The sequence below is a fragment of the Arvicola amphibius genome, chromosome X, assembly GCF_903992535.2.
Source record: "Arvicola amphibius chromosome X, mArvAmp1.2, whole genome shotgun sequence".
Taxonomy (NCBI): Eukaryota; Metazoa; Chordata; class Mammalia; order Rodentia; family Cricetidae; genus Arvicola; species Arvicola amphibius.
This window is the reverse complement of record NC_052065.1, coordinates 80,439,282-80,461,442: the sequence shown is the minus strand read 5'-3', so window position 1 is coordinate 80,461,442 and position 22,161 is coordinate 80,439,282. Positions and strand designations below refer to the sequence as shown.

Sequence of the window (22,161 nt, the reverse complement as noted above, 5' to 3'; positions counted from 1 at the left end):
GATTACTGTATCTATTAATTTTTTATTACCATGGTGAAATGCCATGGCCAAGACAACTTAGAAATTGATTAACAGGGTTTATAATTTCAGAGGGTTAGAAGTCGTGATAGTAGAGCATAAACACAGCAGCAAGAAGTGCAAAAGCTCACATTTTGATTAGAATGTAGGAGACAGAGAGTAGAAACACTGGGAATGGCATCAGCCATTGGAAATTTCAAAACCCATGGGTTTCTGGCTCAATAATGGTGCTAATCTTAGTAACACATCTTCTCTGACAAGATCATACCATTTAATCTACTAATTTAGGATCAAGTATTCAAATATATAACCCTATAAGGAACATTCTTATTCAAACCACCACATTTCATTCCTTGACACCATAATCTCCTTTCCACAGCAGAATGACAAAAAAAAAAATTTAGTTCCTATAGTATTTCACAGTCTCAACAAAGCTTTAGAAAGGAGACCTAAAGAAAGTAATCAAAAACAGTGCATGAAAAAAGAACAATAAGAAAGTTAACACACTGAAGTGTTCAATAATTTTCTTTTGTCTTCTGAATTGTTATGTTTTCCTGAAGGTACCTCCTCTATGGTAGTTTGTGTCTAAACAATTTCATCTTTCCTGTCCCCTCAGCACAAACTCTTGAGTGAAAGAATGCTCAACCTACCTCATACTTAAGCAATAATTACCTAGTTTTTTAAAGTACATGCTTAAATCTTATTCACTCCCTTTTCTCAGTGTCACTTATATCTCAGTGCTAGTTTCCTAGCAATAGTTATATCTGCACCTGTGTCCAGTAATACTTCAATTACAATGTAATTTATTTGTACTCTCAGCTTTGGTATTTGATTACTTATAGAAGTGTGCCAAAATATATGTTTCCTATTTTATATTGGAATTTTTGACTCATCCTCCATTTTTATTTCATCATCCAGAACAGCATGTTTTTTTTTCAACAGGCACTGGACGTTTTAATTTAATTTTCCTGGGGACACATGCCCTCCACAATGACTGGTAAAGTCTGGACCACATTTTACCTGGTGGTCTGAAAGAGGGCCCCCAAGAAGATTCCCCAGGTAATGGTTTGCCTTATTTATGTTCTGTAGATCTAAATTTATTGGTCCAATGTTGGCCTTTGACACATCTTCTATATAATCCCGAAAATTGAGACCTTATATTTTGTCATTATTAGAGAAGACATTATTTCTAGGAATGGCTTGTTTACAATCCCTTCTCAGATGTCCTATTCTGCCACAATTAAAACATTTGGCATTTTGATGTCTTTTCCTACCTCTGGAAATTTCTTCTCCTACTCAAGCCTCAGTATTATAGTCAAATACCTCAACCTTTACTGTATGTAGGATCCATTCATCCATTAGTATTGATATAACCCTTAAAGGCCAAAGTAACTTTTTGCATTTTAAGTTGGTATATTCATAAGCCAGAGATTCTATAATTATTCATCTACCTTCCAGATCTGTTACTCCATTTTATACAGCTTTAGTTAATCTTTGTAAAAAGTCACTAAAGTGTTCTCTTGGACCTTCTTTAACCTCAATATATGATTCAATTCTAACTCCTATTTCTTGAATCCTGTCCCAAGTGTCTCAGTCTTGATTCTGTTATCAAACCATTTCTTTAAGGATATAATATGAAGAACAAATCTAAATACCATGATCACAAAACATAAATGTACTAAGAACATTGTAAAATTCATGCAGAATTACATCTATAGTAGAAACAAAAAGGTTATTCAGTTTCTGGGTGGTGTTACTGTCTGCAATTATACAAGATCCAAATTAATTAATTAATTAATTTGTCAAATGAACTTACTACTGTAATAAATTTTTAGTGAGTTTGTTTATAGGTTTAATTATCTTTACTGGCCAGTTGGTGTTATGGTTGTGGGCACAGGGCCAGGAGATGCAACCAGTGGCCATTTGAACAGTTGCGCCTAGTTCCATGGTTGTGGCAGTTTATATATTAAGAAATAGACCAACAAATTAAGAGCAATTAAATGAATTTCTTATTTGGAGTGGGTTTTATGTGGCCAAAATAGGAACCCAGAACTTGCAAGTTGTGAACACAAACTGGGAAACACTGTGCTCCCAGAGTACTAAGTGGGGAAAGGTGGACTGATGGGCCATGGGAAATTAGAAAGTCACTGCATGGCAGGCCAGCCAAATGGTTTGCAGCTGCATTCCAGAGAGGTAGCTTAGCTGTGGAGATGTTTCAAGCCACATGGCTTAATAATGGCATGAATTCATTCTCTACCACACATGTCACTGTTGTCTGAGGTTTCTGTCCTGCCTGGTGCCCACAGTCATTAAGTGCCAAAGAAATCACAAAGAGGTCTACATTAGTTATACACTGATTGGCATAGTATCTCAAACTTCTTATTAACTCTTACAGCTTATCTTATTCTTTTCTATGTTAGACACATGGCTCGGTACCTTAGTCAGTGAGACAGTCACATCTTGCTTCTTCTGTGGTTGGGTCACAGCTGTAGAAAATGCGCTTTCCTCTTCCCAGAATTCTCCTGTTCTCATTGTGCCACCTCTACTCCCTGCCTGGTTGTCCTACCTATACTTCCTGCGTGACTATTGGCCAATCAGCATTTATTAAAATACAACTGACAGGGTAGAGACCATTGTCTCAGAGCACTTGCCCCCCCTTAAAAAAAACTCTGAGGCTCTCTTCCTGTTCTCTCTCGCCGCAGGCGTCTGTCTGTCTGTCCGCCCCCCCCCCCTCCTCTAAGTGATAAATGTCCAGTTCTATCTAAAAAAAATAATAAAAAATAAAAAAAAATAAAAAAACTCTGAGTCTAATATACTTTGTTTAGCTTTTCTTCTGACCATTATTCATAGCAACTTGTAACCAACATTCTAAACAAAGGAAAATATCTATAGTCCACTTTTGGGAAATGTAGGCATAGTTTTCCAGGCTACTTCCTGCTGGTTGGGGGCACTGATAATCTTTTGGGGACCTAAAGAAAATTTTCAATTATGACCAAGTTCTGACTGGAGTATCGTGTGAGGCTTGATCATCTCAGGCAGCAGTCTTGAATTTGTTCTGGATGTAGAACTCAGACATCTGGGCCATCTGTTCATATCAGAGATTTCTCAGGGGGTCTTTCTTGATCAAATCTGATTTTTCTTACCCCAAAATGAATCCACAGCTTCTCATTTTCTGCAGAAACAAAAACAAAATCTCTTCTCCATAGTAACATATCTTTTAACTTCATTTTTGAAGTCAAGACATTTACAAAATATGTTTTATTAATCCAGCAGCATTTATAGTTAAATGTCTTTTAGCAGCTGTTGCTCCTTTCTCAGCATTCAAACAATTCAAAGAAATTATAACATATAGTATCCAGACTCTGTGTATTTTTCATCTTTATGTGGCTTCATTTACCCTCTATTTCTTTTTTTTTTTTTTTAATTTTTGGCCTTTTGAAACAGAGTTTCTTTGTGTATCTTTGTCCTGGAACTCACTGTGTAGAGTAGGCTGCTTTTGAATTCATAAAGATCTGCCTGCCTCTGACTCCCAAGTGCTGGGATTAAAGGTGTGTGCCACAACACTTTGAATTCACAGAGGTCTGCCTGCCTCTGTCTCCCAAGTGTTGAGATTAAAGGTGTATGTGACCACACCCAATGACTTTAAGCTTTTTTATCTCTTCCAAGCCTGCATATATTTTTAACACGTTATAAACCATTTAGAGGTTTTCTTCATCTTTGAATCTCTCCTTACTGTAAATCTCTCGTTTTTGACCAGATGAGTCTGTAATTTGCTAAGCAATATGGCTAGGATTAAAACCATGGCTTTAACAGCTGGACCCAACCCATATCTTAGCTTTCTGAGATTCCAGCCTCATGGTGGAAGTACTGGCTGGACCCATGTTTATTGCCACAACTCTATGGCATTTCAATGTTCATGCCACCATCAAGGAGCATGTTGTAGGCTATTTATAAACATCATTTAAGTATATTGTGGCAGAGCCTCTTAAAAGGTCTGCAAAGTTTTTGCAGCTAAAGCTGAGTCAGGAAGCCTCTCTTAAATGAGATGCATTTGCCTCTAGAAAACACAGCCCACCAGAGAAAATGCTGCTATCAATAAGCCATGCTTAATTCCATTCTTTTCTGTCTAGAATTACTCCCCAAGTTTTCTCAGGCTTTATGTGGATGCAGTTGTCCACATGTTGGGCACCATTCTGTTGTCTGAGGTTTCTGTCCTGACTGGTTTCTACAGTCGTTATGTGTAGGCCCATATTTTTATATGGCATGGCAGTCAAGCTATCAAGCCATAGGCCACACCTGAAATGGGTCACGTAAACTTCCAGATAGGCTGTCACTATCCTAACAAAAGGCCAGGATGATGTTTCCCCCCTTTTTGTAATTTGGAAGGTACCTGATAGAGATGCTGATTCAAGTCTATGTGACAACTAGCATACAGAGCAGACAGGTAGCTGTATACATGACCAAAAGCTATTCACTTGTTTACGTGGGAGACAAAATGCTAATGTATTTCCCCAAAGTTAAGTTTTGGTATAAAGGCTGTTTGGGAAATAAAGCAGGAGAAATTCTTCATGATGTGGACTCAGGACTTCATGAGTGACCATTGCGAGTCTCCCTCCTGATAAAGCCATGTGAGTGGTGTCTTTAGTCTCACGCCTCCTCGTCACTCCAGAAAGAGTTTATGTTGGGGTCTGGTTGAGAGAAATAATTTATGATCTGGGCAAGTCCCAAAGAAATCACACAGAGGTCTACATTAGGTTAAAAACTGATTAGCTCAGATTTCTTATTAGCTCTTACAATTTATATTAGCCCATTAATCCTGTTTATGTTAGATTCTTGGCTCAGTAACTTATTCACTGAGGCACTCACATCTTGCTTCTTTTGTGGCTGGGTCATGACTGTGGAAATGAGCTTTCCTCTTCCCAGAATTTTGCTGTTCTCATCACCCTGCCTCTACTTTCTGTCTGGTTGTCCTGCCTGGCCACTGGCCAATCAGCATTTATTAAATTACCATTGACAGGGTACAGAGCATTGTCCCACAGCATGGCACCACTCTGTTGTTGATTATAATAAAAGTAGTCCCACACTAGCCAAGGGCAGAGTATAATAAAGGTTTCTTTATTTAGGCATAGACTCAGAGATTGGCATGAGCAGGGAACCAGAACCAAATCCAGCAGCCAAGGGGCCACATACACTTTTACATCTGTATATATAGTACATGTGACCATGTCCAAAGTGGGGCAGTATCTTACATAGTATTAGCTGAAGAAGTTTCCATAGCAGTATACAAGTAGGAATAGAGTGTGTTTCAGATTCAATCATCTTATTCCATAAAACAATATTGAGGACTGTGTTTCTCCTTCCATTTCATTGACTCCCCCAACCAAAACTACACATACCACAAATTCATAACTATTGACAGAAGTCATTTGCTAGATAATGAATGGCCAAAGATATTTTTGTAGTTTTTTTTTTCTCTTCACTCTTTTGAAGCCTACCTTCCAGCTCCCAAATAAATACTTGGACACTTATTGTTTCTTATAAATGCCTGACTGTAGCTTAGCTTATTTATAGCCAACATTCTTAAATTATCCCATCTACCTATTGCCTCTGGCCTTTTACCTTTCTCATATATATATATATATATTTATATATATATATATATATATATATATATATATATATATATATATATTTACTTCTTACTCCACAGCTGGTTTTTGGCTGAGTGACTGTTTCCAAGTGTTTTCTTATCCTTTTCCCTTTTTCTTCTTCTCCTTCCCATTTTTGTCTTCTATTCATTATTTTTACCTGGCAGCCCACCTAGCCTTCTCCTACCATGTTATGGCTATTCAGCTCTTTATTATCCTACTCAGGTGTTTTAGAGAGGGAAAGTAACACAGCTTCACAGAGTCAAACAAATGCAACAGAGAAGAAAGCAATATGTCTTTGTACCATTTAAAATATTTCACAGCATAAAAGAATGTAACACATCTTTAACTAATATTCTAAAACAGATTTCTGACCAGAGACATCATGTAAATGCCTTCAACAGATCATTGAAATTTAGCATCAAGGGAGATATATGATGCTAATTGTAGATAATTTCCATCAATATTGAGAGGGACAGAAACATACCTCTACATTGTCACATCATTCTTAGCAGATTCTTAGTCATCTAGGGAAGTTGACTCAGATAAAATAAGATCCCTGGCTTTGGTGAGGAAAATAATTTAAAATAAGCAAGTATAAAATAAGTATAAAAGGTTTGGGTCATTAAAATGTTTTTAATAGATATTTTAAGCATCCAGGTGAAGAGAAGGAAAGATGTGCTTTAAATAAAATAAAGTCACCCATGATAACATGGATGTGGACTTTTCAAGAGTGACTGGCACTTCACTGTCTTTAACAACAGTCATGTACACAATTTTGACAGATTTTGATGCTATCATCTTTAGAGGATTTGTAAGGAATCTGAGTAAGAACATAGGGTAATTTCTGAGAGACATATAAGGCTATTTTACACATCAATATGTATAAAATGAATGGTATCTCTCTGTCAACAAATTTCATAGTTTTTAATTATTATGGAATTCTTGCTTGTCAGGTAACTGGAGGCTTCAACCAGCCTCTAGGGGTAGGGGCTTATTTTTCTTCTCATTTTTCCTTTAATTTTCTATCTTTCTTTTTTTGCCTCAATTATGGTAATTTTAGGGTAGTCTTGATGGATAATCAATATTTCTTTCTTTCTTTGAATGTGAGTGTTTGTGAGCATGGATGTGTGTATGTGCGTATACCTGTGTGTGGAAATGCAAGTAGAAATCAGTTAACAACTTTGATGGCATTCTTAGAAACATCCACTTTTTTCTATACAGTTTTTTATTGGCCCCAGAGCTTAGTGTCAGCTGAACCAGTTGGTCAGTAAATCTCAGGGATCCTCTAGGGTGAATTCCTCAGCACTGAAGCACATGGAACTACACCTTGGTTTTTATGTGGGTGCTGGGATTAAGCTCAGCAACCCCCTAGCTTAACATTTTAAAGCATACTTTAAAAACTGTCATCATTAGACACAAACTGTAATACTTGATCAATGATCTACACTTCTCTGAAAACTCTAAAACTAAACAGCAGTTTTTCAATTAATTTTAGTATGGTATAGAATCTAATGTTCCTTCTATTGTATTTTTTTCTGGGACAATATTGATTTTTCATGTAAAACTTGAGTCTCATTTCCCACCTGAATCTCTTTTGTTTACTTTCCCCATGATACCCTCTAAAGCAGAACAATCAGATATTACTTCCTCCAATAACTCTGGATTCTAGCTAGTACACTGATGTTGGAGACAGTACAAGCCATACAATGCAAGTAGATTAAATCTTATTTTTCAGTTTAAATCTTATTTTTCAGTTAACTTTCTAGTGTATATTCAATTTTAATGTGGTAAAAAAATAATAAAATAAGCTTTGAAGACTTCAGAAATCCTTTAGAAAAAATCAGAAAAGTATCTAAAGATATATATCTTTCTGTGATGGCTTGTATTGTATTTGTTCAAACACACACACACACACACACACACACACACACACACACACACACACACACACACACACACACACACACACACTTTCTCCATCTACTTCTTTCACTATTTCCAAAGTGACTCAGTAGCAGGAATGTTTTAAATTCAATAAATTTTATTTTTTTTTTGTTATAGCACTTCCTCTTTTATATCTTGGCACTGTTTTTGGGCGAAGGTGCTCTTTAAAGCCATTAGCTGTTAGTGGTTGTTGTCTTAAGATACTTTTGAACCCCTGTTCAGGGATTTTAATCTACTCTGTTTTAAGGTCTAAAACTAAACTCTCCTGACATTTTTTGTATCTTCTATATTTCACTGAAGAAGTTTCTTGTCCAATTTCTCATGCAATGTTTAAAATTGGAACTCTATCACTGACTAGCTGTGTTTTTGTGCACATATAACTTAAACCTGGGGTCTCCCATTTATGTGATAGAAGCAATGATCAGCTTTCAAAAATAGCCACTGTGGGATTTAAACTAAATAAAATACCTCATACTTCTGGAAAATAATGGCTACTATCATTTTTATTATTAATAGTTTTATTACAAATCTGGAGAGAAATATTCAGCTAGGTCTATCATTTTATATAAAGATATTGCAATCAGATTTCACTATTGTTCCCAATTGCCTCTAAAGGCTAAAAAAATTAGTCAAACCTTTCTCTTTTTCCCTGAATGGATGAAATAAATCATCTACCTAGGGAGTCAGGATAGCTATTAGCTGATTAGTTTTCCCATAGATGTTGACCTTCCAGTAATCTATAAATTCTGGGGTGGGGTGTTATTTATTTCTTCAATTGAATCTTTTATTAAAGGCTTTAGTGGATGAGATAAAATCCCTATGTGTTAATGTGACTGTATAAATAGAAGTACAAAACTGAATTTCAGCAGGATATTTGTAGACAGCTACCATGAATTTTTCCCCTTTAAGCAATACCTTATGGTTTTAGTTTTTAGGAGCCTTTTTAGCACTTCTGTGAGAACCCTTCCCCCAAGCAAATCAGGGATTAACAAAGAACAGTGTGGGCTGTTAAAAATGGTATTGTGAAACATCATGCTGATTTCCCTTAGGGAACCATTTTGACATTTTCAGAGGCTGTGTCTAGTATATTATGGAGCTTTTACTTACATTTAAGACTTTAAATCCATAAAAGTCAATTGTATTTTTGTTGTATTTGCATTTACAGAGTTCCTTTAACATATTTTATATCATAGTTCTTCTACAGACCAATGAATTATATAGCTTTATGGCAGAGACTAGAGTTGCACATTTCTACATGTGATGAATATTTCATCTTGTGGAGAAATGTAATTGAGAGGACATGATTGACAATTATTAGTCATTATTGTTTAATATCAACTGTGACCAGAGTGCATTACAGTGACTGCATGGATAAAAGAAATTTTCTCAGCATAAGCAGCCAGCTAGTACCAGATCAAATATTATCTAGCATATCAGAATTTCCACAGTACAATTTTTGGCTTTTGTTTAGGACATATGTCTGGAGGTGGAAGTCATAATTCATAACATATATTCGCAGTTTTCAGTACAAAAAGGATGCATGAAAGATCCATATCACTAACAAAGATTTGGATCAAGTCAAACTGTTGCAATTAATATAAATTACGGAATCTACTCTGTATTTCACGGCTAGTTCCAAGGACAGAGTTAGATAGATTTGCCATGGAGCTTTTAAGAATGTGGACTGTGGAATCTAGTATATTAACAACAAAAAACCTAATTTAGATTAAACATTTTTTTTCTACTAATTAGTAATTTATTTTCTAAATTCAACTTCCTCCTAAGGTCCATTTTCTAAAATTGCATACCTAACTTTTGTCTGTGTAATCCCTGGCCGGCAAGGGGACCTGATCCTGTACCAGAAGATCCATCAGAGGGGTGAGTGTGTTTCTGACTAGCAGCAGAAACCCCAGAAATGGAGCACAGTCATTCCTCAACCCCCTAAACTTTCTGGTCATTCTGCAGGGACTTCTCTCCCAGGCTACTGCCTTTCTCTTTCTATCCCATCCCAGCTTGAGCCCAGAAACCCCTTCCCTTCTTTGGGGCCATAAGACACTCCCAGCTCAGCCTGTATTGGGGCTGGGACAGAGTGGTGAGTACAACTGGGCGAGAGTTCCTTTGTTTCACTAGGCTTGTAGGTACAAAGCTAGGCATTTTGACTGTGAGGTCCCTGGCCAGAAATGGGGCCCTGATCCTGTACCAGAAGATCATTGGAGAGCATTTGAAGGATGAGATGGGCAGGCGCCAATGCAAGAATTCCTCCAATAATCTGAAAAACAACATGGTAACACCAGAATCCAGCAAACATACAACAGGAAAACTTGAACACCTTAATCAAGAAGTAGAAAAAAAATGACATTATGAAAGCAATAGAGTCCCTTAAACAGGACGTGAAAACACCCTTAAGAAATGGATGAGAAGAATAACAAAAAGCTTGAAGAAATGAATAAATCTGTAAAATATACCCTAGAAAACCACCCAAAAAAACAGATAATGGAAACAGTTCAATACTTGAAAACTGAAATGGAGGCAATGAAGAAAACACAAATAGAAGGCCGACTGGATATGGAAAACCTAGGTAAATGAATAGAGATGACAGAGACAAGCACAACCAAAAGAATACAAGAGATAGAAGAAAGAATCTCAGATGCTGAAGGCACCATAGAGAAAATAAACACACTGATCAAAGAAAGCAGAAAATCCAACAAATTCTCATCACAAAACATCCAGGAAAACTGGGACACAATAAAAAGACCAAGCCTAAGAATAATAGGGATAGAGGAAGGAGAAGAATTACAGATCAAAGGCCCAGAAAATATATTCAACAAAATTATAGAAGAAAACTTTCCCAATCTAAAGAAGGATATTCATATGAAGGTTCCAGAAGCATACAGAACACCGAATATACTGGATAAAAAAAATCCCCTCGCCATATAATAATCAAAGCACAAAACATACAGAAGAAAGAAAGAATATTAAGAGCTGCAAAGGAAAAAGGTCAACTAACTTATAAAGGTAAACTTATCAGACTTACAATTTCTCTATGGAAACCATGATAGCCAGAAGGCCTTGGATAGATGTGCTGCAGAAACTAAGAGACCATGGATGCATGCCCAGACTACTATACCCAGCAAAGCTTTCGTTCACCATCAATGGAGGAAAGGAAATATTCCAGCATAAAATAAATTTAAAAAATATGTAGCCACAAATCCAGCCCTACAGAAAGTAATAGAAGGAAAATCACAAACCAAGAAATCCAACAATGCCCACAACAACTCAGACATCTAGCGACTCTTTAGCAGCACAACTCAAAGAAGGGAAACACACAAACTCTAACACAAAAAAAGGAAAAAAAATAACCAGAAATAACAACCATTGGTCATTAATATCACTTAATATCAATGGACTCAATTCATCTATAAAAAGGCACAGGCTAAGAGATTGGATGTGAAAACAGGATCCAAAATTTTGCTGTTTACAAGAAACACACCTCAACCACAAAGACAGACATCTACTAAAAGTAAACGGTTGGGAAAAAGTTTTTCAGTCAAATGGACCTAAGAAACACATGGGCATGGCTATACTAATTTCTAACAAAATTGACTTCAAACTAAAATCAATCAGAAGAGATGGAGAAGGACACTTTATATTCATAACAGGATCAATCCATTAGGATGAAGTCTCAATCATAAATATCTATGCCACTAATATAAAAGCACTCACCTATGTAAAAGAAGCATTACTAGAACTCAAGGCAGAATAAACCCCACACACTAATAGGAGGAGATTTCAATACTCTCTCACCAATCGGCAGGTCAATCAGACAGAAACCTAACAGAGAAGTAAGAGAACTAATGGAGGCAATGAATCAAATGGACTTAACAGACATCTATACAACATTCCTCCCAAAAAGGAAAGAATATATCTTCTCAGCATCTCATGGAACCTTCTCAAAAATTGACCATATACTCAGTAACAAAGGAAGCTTCCACAGATACAAAAAAAAGCATGGAAGCTAAACAGTCAACTACTGAACCACCCCTGGGTCAAGGAAGAAATAAAGAAAGAAATTAAAGCCTTCCTTGAATTAAACAAAAATAAAGACACAACATACGCAAACCTATGGGGCACTATGAAAGCAGTGCTAAGAGGAAAGTTCATAGCACTAAGTGCCCACATCTTAAAAATGGAGAAAGCTCACATTGGAGACTTAACAGCACAGCTGAAAGCTCTAGAATAAAAAGAAGCAGATTCACCCAGGAGGAGTAGAGGACTGGAAATAATCAAACTGAGGGCTGAAATCAACAAAATAGAAACAGAAAACAATCCAAAGAATCATTGAAACAAAGAGCTGGTTCTTTGAGGAAGTCAACAAGATTGACAAACCTTTATCCAAACTAATCAAAAGGCGGAGAGACACAAATTAACAAGATCAGAAATAAAAAGGGGGACATAACAACAGACACTGAGGAAATTCAGAGAATCATTAGGTCTTACTACAAAAGCTTATATGCCACAAAGTTAGAAAATGTAAAAGAAATGGGCTTATTTTTAGATAAGTACCATTTACCAAAATTAAATCAAGACCAGGTAAACAATTAAAATAGACCTATAAGTCATTTGGAAATAGAAGCTGTCATAAAAAACCTGCCAACCAAGAAAAAGCCCAAGACCTGATGGTTTTAATGCAGAATTTTATCAGAACTTCCGAGAAGAGCTGATACCTATAATCCTTAATGTGTTTCATATAATAGAATTAGAAGTCATTGCCAAACTCGTTTTATGAAGCTACAGTCACCCTGATTCTAAAACCACACAAAGACCTAACCAAGAAAGAAAATTCAAGACAAATCTCACTCATGAACATCGATGCAAAAATTCTCAATAAAATTCTGGCAAACAGAATCCAAGAACAAATTAAAAAAATTATCCATTATGATCAAGTAGGCTTCATCCCAAAAATGCAGGGTTGGATTAACATACAAAAATCTATCAATGTAATCCATCATATAAATAAACTGAAAGAAAAAAATATGATCATTTCATTAGATGCAGAAAAAGCATTTGACAAAATTCAATACCCCTGTATGATAAAGATTTTGAGAGGTTAGGGATACAAGGATCATACCTAAATATAACAAAAGCAATATATAGCAAACCAACAGATAATATCAACTTAAATGCAGAGAAACTCAAAGACATTTCACTAAAATCAGGAACAAGACAAGGCTGTGCACTCTCACCATATCTCTTCAACATAGTTCTTGAAGTTCTAGCAATAGCAATAAGACAACATAAGGAGATCAAGGGGATTTGAATCAGAAAGGAAGACGTCAAACTTTCATTATTTACAGATGATATGATAGTGTATATTAATGACCCCCAAAACATGACTAAAGAACTCCTACAGCTGATAAATAAATTTAGTGAATTGCCAGGCTACAAGAACAACTCAAAAAAATCAGTAGCCCTCCTATACACAAAGGATAGAGACTCAGAGAGGTAATTCAGAGAAATTTCACTTTTTACAATAGCCACAAATAGCATAAAGTATCTTGGGGTAACTCTAACCAAGGAAGTGAAAGATCTATTTGACAAGAACTTACAGGCATTGAAGAAAGAAATTGAAGAGAATACCAGAAAATGGAAGGATCTCCCATGCTCTTGGATGGGTAGGATCAACATATTAAAAATGGCAATTCCACCAAAGGCAATCTATAAATTCAATGCAATCCCCATTAACATCCCAACAAAATTCTTCACAGACCTTGAGAGAACAATAATCAACTTTATATGAAAAAAAACCCAGGATAGCCAAAACAATCTTATACAATAAAGGAACTACTGGAAGCATTACCATCCCTGACTTCAAACTCTATTCAACAGCTACACTATTGAAAACAGGTTGGTATTGGCATAAAAACACAGAAGTTGACCAATGGAATCGAATAGAAGACCCAGATATTAACCCACAAACCTATGAACACCTGATTTTCGACAAAGGAGCTAAAAGTACACAATGGAAGAAAGAGGGCATCTTCAACAAATGGTGCTGGCATAACTGGATGTCAACCTGTAGAAGAATGAAAATAGATCCATATCTATCACCATGCACAAATCTCAAGTCGAAATGGATTAAAGACCTCAATATTAACCTGAACACACTGAACCTGACAGAAGAGAAAGTGGGAAGTAGTCTACAACACATGGGCACAGGAGACCACTTCTTACCTATAACCCCAGTAGCACAGACAATAAGGGCAATATTTAATAAATGGGACCTCTTAAAACGGAGAAGCTTCTGTAAAGCAAAGGACACTGTCATTAAGACAAAAAGGCAAACTACTGAATGGGAGAAGATCTTCACCAACCCCACAACAGACAATGGTCTGATTTCCAAAACATATAAAGAACACAAGAAACTAGACTTTAAAATGCTAATTAACCCAATTAATAAATGTGGCACTGATCTGAGCAGAGAATTTCCAACAGAAGAAGTTCAAATGGCCAAAAGGCACTTAAGGTCATGCTCAACCTCCTTAGCGATCAGAGAAATGCAAATCAAAACAACTTTGAGATACCATATTATACCTGTCAGAATAGCTAAAATAAAAAACACCAATGACCGCGTCTCGCCCAACCCTCAAGTTCCCAATTTTTGCCTGGCTATCGTGTCTACTTCCAATATCCAGGAGGATTACTATATCTTTTTTGGGGTTTCGGGGTTGGGCAAGACGCCGCCAAGGGAAGATGGGGAGAGAAAAGCATGAAGGAGAGAACGGGGGGGGGGAGGAGCTTGGAGGAATGGGATGCTTGGGATACAGGAAGGGTGGATATGGGAGCAGGGAAGCATATATCTTAATTTAGGGAGCCACCTGAGGGTTGACAAGAGACTTGACCCTAGAGGGGTTCCCAGGTTTCCAGGGAGATGCCCCCAGTTAGTTCCTTGGGCAGCTGAGGAGAGGGAGCCTGAAAAGGCCAGTTCCTATAGCCATACTTATGAATTTCTTGCATATCACCATAGAACCTCCACCTGGCGATAGATGACGAAAATGACAGAGCCCCACATTGGAGCACCGGACTGAGCTCCCAGGTCCTGATGAGGAGCAGAAGGAGAGAGAACATGAGAAAGAAAGTCAGGACCGTGAGGGAACCTCCACCAGGCGATAGATGAAGAAAATGACTGAGCCCCACATTGGAGCACTGGACTGATCTCCCAAGGTCCTGATGAGGAACAGAAGGAGAGAAAACATGAGAAAGAAAGTCAGGAACGTGAGGGGTGTGTTCACTCATAGAGACAGTGGGACAGAACTAATGGGAGATCACCAACTCCAGTTGGAATGGGACTGATGGATCATGCGACCAAACCCGTCTCTCTGAATGTGGCCAACAGTGGGGGCTGACTGAGAAGCAAAGGACAATGGCACCGGGCTCTGATTCTTCTGCATGGACGGGCTCTGTGGGAGCCTTCTCAGCTTGGTCGATCACCTTCCTGGACCTGGGGGGAGTTGGGAGGACCTTGGTCTTAACACAGAGTAGGGAACCCTGATGGCTCCTTGGCCTGGAGAGGGAGGGAGGGGAGGTATGGGTGGAGGGGAGAGGAGGGAAGGGGGAGGAGGAGGGGAGAGAAGAGGAAGGTGGAGGGGAGGGAAGGGGGAGGAGGAGGGGAAGAGATGGAAATTTTTAAATATATAAAAAAAATAAAGACAAAAAAACACCAATGATAGCCTTTGATGGAGAGGATGTGCAGTATGGGAAATACTCATCCATTGCTGGTGGGAATGCAAACCCACCTTGTGCAACCACTTTGGAAATCAGTGTGGCAGTTTCTCAGGAAATTCGATATCAACCTACCCCAGAATCCAGCAATCCCACTCTTGGGAATATACCCAAGAGATGCCCTATCATACTACAAAAGCATTTGTTCAACTATGTTCATAGCAGCATTATTTGTAATAGCCAGAACCTGGAAACAACCTAGATGCCCCTCAATGGAAGAATGGATAAAGAAAGTGTGGAATATATACTCATTAAAGTACTACTCAGTGGTAATAAACAATGACATCTTAAATTTTGCATGCAAATAGATGGAAATAGAAAACACTATCCTGAGTGAGGTAACCAAGACCCAAAATGATGAATATTGTATGTACTCACTCATAAGTGGATTCTAGCCACAAATAAAGGACATTGATCACATAATTCGTGATTCTCGAGAAGCTAAATAAGAACGTGAACCCAAAGAAAAACATATATTTATCCTCCTGGATATTGGAAGTATACAAGATTGCCAGGCAAAAAGTGGTAACTTCGGTGTCGGGGTGTGGCAAGGGTAAGGGGAGATGGGGAGAGAACAGTAAGAACAGGAGGATCAGAAGAGCTTGGGGAATGGGACGTTGGGATGGAGGAAGGTTGGATATGGGAGCAGGGAAGTACACACCGTAAGTAAGGGAGCCATTTTAGGGGTGGCAAGAGACTTGACTCTAGAGGGCTTCCCAGGTCTCCAAGGAGATGTCCCCAGATAGTTACTTGGGCAGCTTAGGAAAGGGAGCCTGAAATGTCCCTTTCCTATAGCTATACTGATGAATATCTTCCATAGCACCATAGAACCTTCATCTGGCAATGGATGGAGACAGATACAGATCCACATTGGAGCACTGGACTGAGCTCCCAAGGTCCAAATGAAGAGCAGAAGGAGGGAGAACATGAGCAAGGAAGTCAGGACCGCAAGGGGTGCACCCACCCACTGAGACAGTGGGACTGATCTAATGGGAGATCTCCAAGGCCAGCTGAACTGGGACTGACTGAGCCTGTGATCAAACAGGACTCTCTGAAAGTGGATGACAATGAGGGCTCACTGAGAAGCCAAGGACAATGGCACTGGGTTTTGATCCTACTGCATGTACTGGCTTTGTGGTAGCCTTGTCTGTTTGGTTGCTTACCTTCCTAGAACTGGATGGAGGGGGAGAATTTGGACTTCCAACAGGGCAGGGAACCCTGACTGCTCTTTGGACTGGAGAGGGAAGGGGAGGGGAACGTGGGGAGAGGGAGGGAAATGGGAGGAGGTGGAAATTTTTAATAATATTAAAAAAAATGCATACCTCATGTAAGAGTGTATTAGCTGAAAGAAATGCTGCTGATCTACAAAATGGTATGAATAGGAAACTTTTCGCACATTTCCCCATACTAACTGAGCATTGTTAAACTTTTCTTGTAATTCTACATATCTAATTGAGTTGAGGTTTTTCTTAAGCATATACTTTATCTAAATATGAAGGTATGGACATTGTTTAATAGACAACATCTCACAAGTATAGGTTTAATAATGGCTAATATTCTGGATGAAGCATTTAAAAGGTTCAAAATTTAAACTTAGCCACTTCAGTATTAGTGGCAATTAGAGTATATTTATGACATACAAATTTTTATTATCAACCTAGAACTTAGGTTAATGAAATAGAAGATTGATTCAGCTTTTAATTTCTTAAAGAAAGTAATAAATTTCAAAAACATGGGTTTACCATGTTTTCTTAGATAGCATCTATTCAGGCTTATGTGTATATCTATATATCTCATATATCCATGTAAAAGGAATGGTTCTTGTTTGTTCCCAGCTGCTCATCCCCAAAATAATCACACATAAACCATATTATTTAAATTATTGTTTGGCCCATTAGCTCCAGGTTATTATTTGCTAACTCTTACATCTTAATTTAACCCATCTTTGTTAATCTGTGCATCACCACGTTGTCATGGCCTACCAACAAACTTTCAGCATGTCTGTCTCCAGAGGCAGCTCCATGGCTTTTCTCTGACTTTGCCTTTCTTTCTTCCAGCATTAAGTTGTGTCTTCCCTCCCTATATAAGTTCTGTTCTGTTATAGGTCCAAAGCAGTTTCTTTATTCATTAATAGTAATTATAGCATATGGAGGGAAATCTCACATCATACCTATATATAAACAGTTATCTTAGATACCTATATATAAATAGTATGAGGATTTATTGGACTGATATGAGAAGAAATAGTTGTTTTGGCAACTTCTGATAGCATCATTTAACCTAATTTCTAACAGATAAAATGTATAGGTATAAGAAGAATTTTGAATTCATAATAACCACCCCAAATAGAGATTACTCTAATGTAAATTTTCTGAATATATACAAAATATGAAAATAAAAACTAACTCTACTTTTTTTTTCTACTGGAGTTTTTTTTTTTTATTTAAATCAACCAATTAACCAGCTGGAACCAGAAAAATATAAACTTGTATAGTTTCTGAAACTAAAATAGCATCACAGGGCTAAATGAAGTATCAAACATCTGCTGCAGTGACTCTGAACTTAGTGAAATTTTATTTGGTTGAATTCTTTTCATCAAACAGTATAGATACTGCAATATTTCATCTCAATAGACAACTTTAATTTTAGGGGAAAGATAACCAGGTATTCTTAATAATAGCAAGTCACCTGCCCTTAACTAGTTAACTCCAGTGAATGGAAGCCAATTGCTCCTGAACACTTTATGAAGGATACATCTGCATGTTTGATTTTTGTCTCAAAGATGTACTTGCAGACATTTTCATAATGTTAACCACATTCACTATTGTGTAATGCTTTTAGTTTTATGAATTCTAATGTTAGCTTTCCTTAGAATTTACCCTTTGCTTTATGACAACATAGTTTGATGAGTGTATAGTTTCCTAAATAGAAAACATCAGATAGAGAAGTATTTTGGTATTTTGGTAGATGTAACACCTGGTGCTTTCAACCCAAGATTCAGTATAGTTTAGTTCTAAAAAGCAATGAACATCAAAATATTATTTGTAGGTAGAATCTATATAACATGTACTTAGTGTTGTATTTAGTCTTTATATTTTAATAAAAATATATTTAAAGATTATATATTTAAATTCTCTGAAGTTACAGAATTTGTTCAAATATTCAAACAAACATTTCAGGTAAATTTGAAAATATCATCCTTTTCATGTGCTTCTAGTAAGTTTTCTTGTCTTTTATGTTGTTGTGAACAACATATACATATTAGTTTCATTCTTGTGTCATTAATAATTCTTTGAAGTTTGTACTATGTGTAAAAGTCATTTTAGATACTAAGAATAATAGAAAAAACAAGAGGAGGTTACTTTTTGCTTTCAGGTATTTACATTCTGATAAATACACAGGTACTGAGTAAATTTCAGTGCCTCCTTAAAATTTTTTTCCTGTATTATAAAATTTTCAGAATTTCAGTTTTATGCTTGCCTTTCCTTTTTGATCAGGAGTTATCTGTAGATAGAAATTGATTTCAGCATGCTACCGATGAGCTCTGTGCATTCAGTTGGGTATATACCAGAACTTTGATGTCTTGTATCATTCTCTTTTAATTTTTTTTCAAAATTATCGTTAATGCCTTAAAGATAAATACTCTCAGTAAATAATGTAAGTCTGTTTTCAGTCTGCACTGTTCTATATGACAGACAGTAGCCACATATTTTGAGGCTTTGAAACAAAACTAATTAGTACTGAGATGTCCTATAAAAATAAAATATACTAGATTCCAGTGATTGTGTATGCCAAGAATGATATAAAAAAGCCTCAGTAATTATCTTGATTACATGTTGAAATGAATTTTGATTATATTTTTAAATATCATTTAACATTAAAATACATTCTCTTTAAAATATTATATTTACTAGAAAATTTAAATGACATGACCATCTGTCTCAAAATAAAAATAAAAAGAGAGCTGGAATAAAGATCAGTGATTTTATGTATGGGTACCTCCAAGCCAAACATACCAACATAGAAAAAAAAAAGGGAAGGGATCAAGTGACATGACTTCCTCCCACTTCACCATTATAACGAGAACACAAAGAAAATGCCAGTTCAAAATAGAAGCCACTCAAAAAGAAATATTTGAAATGTTTCTATTCCAGAAAATATTCTACAAGATAGTCTCAAGCCTTTTTCTTCTTGTAGCTTCGCAGAAAAAAAGGTGATGAAAAATGTTTTGGTACTTCAAAAGGTGTTGCAAGTAGTGACAATGTCCAATCAAGCAGTTGTAGGACCAGTTCATGTAAGTCTCTGAACTTCTCGTTGTTGGACTGAGTATTGTGTGGATAAAGGCTTCATCCTTAGGCTTCAAAATGTTGAATAAATTCCTTGGTATCTATTACCAAGGAGAGAAGACTGGTTTATTTGCACATTGGAATTAAGTACAGATTCCAAGTCATAAGCCCAGTAGCTATATAGAAAGAAAAAATCTCCATTAGAGCCACGAAAATCGGGCAGGTTATTGTAGATATTCAAGAAATTGCTGTTTACTCGAGACAAATTAAGTCCTTCAGTGCTTCTGCCACTTTCAGTTGCTTCACAAAAGTTCTCATTTGCTCTAAAGGCATTTTGATTTGTATCAAAAGCATTTTGTGATGCTTGTAAATCATAATGATTTGCTCCAAAGGCATTTGTGTTTGCACCCAGAGCATTTGGGCTGGTCCTGAAAACACTGGGGGTAGTCTCCAAAACATAATGACTTGTATGTAAATCATGTGGGTTTTGCCCAAAACCATAGTAGTTTAGACTGAAGGTATCTGAGTTTGAACTCAGATTATACTGGCTTGCCCCAAAAGCATTTGGGCTTTTTCCAGAATCATGTTGGTTTACCCCAAAAGCATTTGGGCTTGTTTCCAAAGGATACTGGTTTGTACAGAAGACATTTGGGGTTGCCATCAAAGCCCATTGGCTTACCCCAAAAGCATTTGAGTGTGTTTCCAAAGGATACTGGTTTGTACTGATGACATTAGGGCTTGCCCCAGAGGTATACTGGCTTACCCCAAAACCATTTGAGTATATTTCCAAAGGACACTGGTTTGTCCAGAAGACATTTGAAGTTGCCCTCAAAGCACATTGGCTTTCCACAAAACCATTTGGGTATGGTTCCAAAATGTACTGGCTTGTCCTGAAGGAATTTGGACTTGCCCCAAGAGCATACCCATTTTCCCAGGATGGATTCGGGTTTGACCCCAGAGTATAGTTGTTTACCCCAATGGAATTTGAATTTGGCCCCAAGGCGTTCTGCCTTGCCCCCAAAGCCATTGAATTTCTCATCAAAACATTGGGGTTTACTTGGAATTCACGGGCAGTATTCATGAAACCACAGGAACTTGCTAAAGTGATATTTGAGTTTGCTCTCAAAGTATATGGGACAGCTTTTTGGGCATCCAGGTTGGCTTCTTGAGCATTTGATTTAGTCACGAAGTGGAAGCTTTGGTTGCCTCTTCCTCCCCAGTGGCTTTCAAATCTACCGGTTGGAGCAGCTTTTCTTTCCCTAACCACAGTGTTGGTTGTAGTTTTATTCTGTTGTTGTCGTACAGGAGGTTCTTTAGGGAGTGCCATTTTAACTTCACAACGGCTGGAGCCAATGTAATGGAACCTAGTTTCTAAGACCTTTCTAACAGGCTTTTCCTCCATGTATTTGATAAAGCCAAAAGCTCTTCTTTTCTTTGTATCTGGACACAATGGAAGTTCAATAGCTTCTATCTGCCCAAATGCACCAAAATAGGATCTTATTTTTTCTTCAGACATCTGAGGGTTCAACCCACCAACAAAAATCTTTTTGATGGGGAATTGAGATTCAATGGCTTTAGCCCTTTTAAACTCTACTTTCTTGCCATCCACTTTGTGGTCTTTCACTTGTAACACCTTTTCTACAGTAGAACTGTCTTCAAAAAGCACGAATCCAAATCCCCTTGAGAGTCCGGTATTTGGGTCTCTTTTTATGATAAAATCTATTATCTCTCCGAACTGAGACAAGTATTCCAGAAGTGCTTGCTTGCTCAATTCTGGGGAAAGTCCCCTCACAAATATCTTACTGGCATCCTGTTCACTTTTGGTGGCATTGATTCTGACTCCTTCAGGAAACTGGCCTCTTTCATTGTACTTTCTTGCAGCAAGGCTGGCTGTATTCATGGTAAATAAGTTGAATGGCGTTGACTTGGCTGTTGGTGAAAAAATGGCTGAAGCACAAATGGCGACCACACTGCTGTCTTCAAGAAGTAAGAATTGTCACAAAATAATGACGAAATAGAAACAAGCTCGGCAACTAGAATCAACACAGGATTCTAAACTTCGGGTTCTAAACTGGATGGGGGGCAGAGGCATGAAAAGTGCTGATTTTAACTGCAAAGGTGTTGATTATTTTCATGAAAATAGGAGGCATGCCTACAAACTTTGTTTTTGCACTTATAAGGCCTATGTAAGGGACAGTTTTCTGTAAAAGGAAGCAATTTTCATTCGCATTCCTGTCTTTTCAGATTATAGCTCTTTGAATTTTTGTTAAAACTTTTATTTTTTTCTGGAAAGCGCCTTAAATGTCCAAGAAATCACCAGTTCATTGTATCCTTCAGGTGAATTTCACATTAATCTTTAATTCTTCGAAGGATTGAGATGGGAAAACAATGTAGATTTGAAACATTTTGCAGGGGAAAAGAATGCCTATTTGTTTGTACGTTATACTAAAAAAATCCAAAGGAAGAATTTAAAATCAGAGTTT

General features: G+C 37.1%; 1 protein-coding gene across 1 annotated transcript; it reads right to left on the bottom strand.

Annotated features, from left to right (window-relative positions):
* Positions 1–19,751: 19,751 nt before the first annotated feature.
* Positions 19,752–21,578, bottom strand: LOC119805584 (RNA-binding protein Musashi homolog Rbp6-like). The gene is made up of 2 exons (XM_038317542.1): positions 20,560–21,578; positions 19,752–20,436 (listed from the first exon to the last, which is right to left on the bottom strand). Exons 1-2 carry the CDS (start codon positions 21,576–21,578, stop codon positions 19,752–19,754), a joined length of 1,704 nt encoding a protein of 567 aa, XP_038173470.1.
* Between the last annotated feature and the right edge of the window lie 583 nt (positions 21,579–22,161).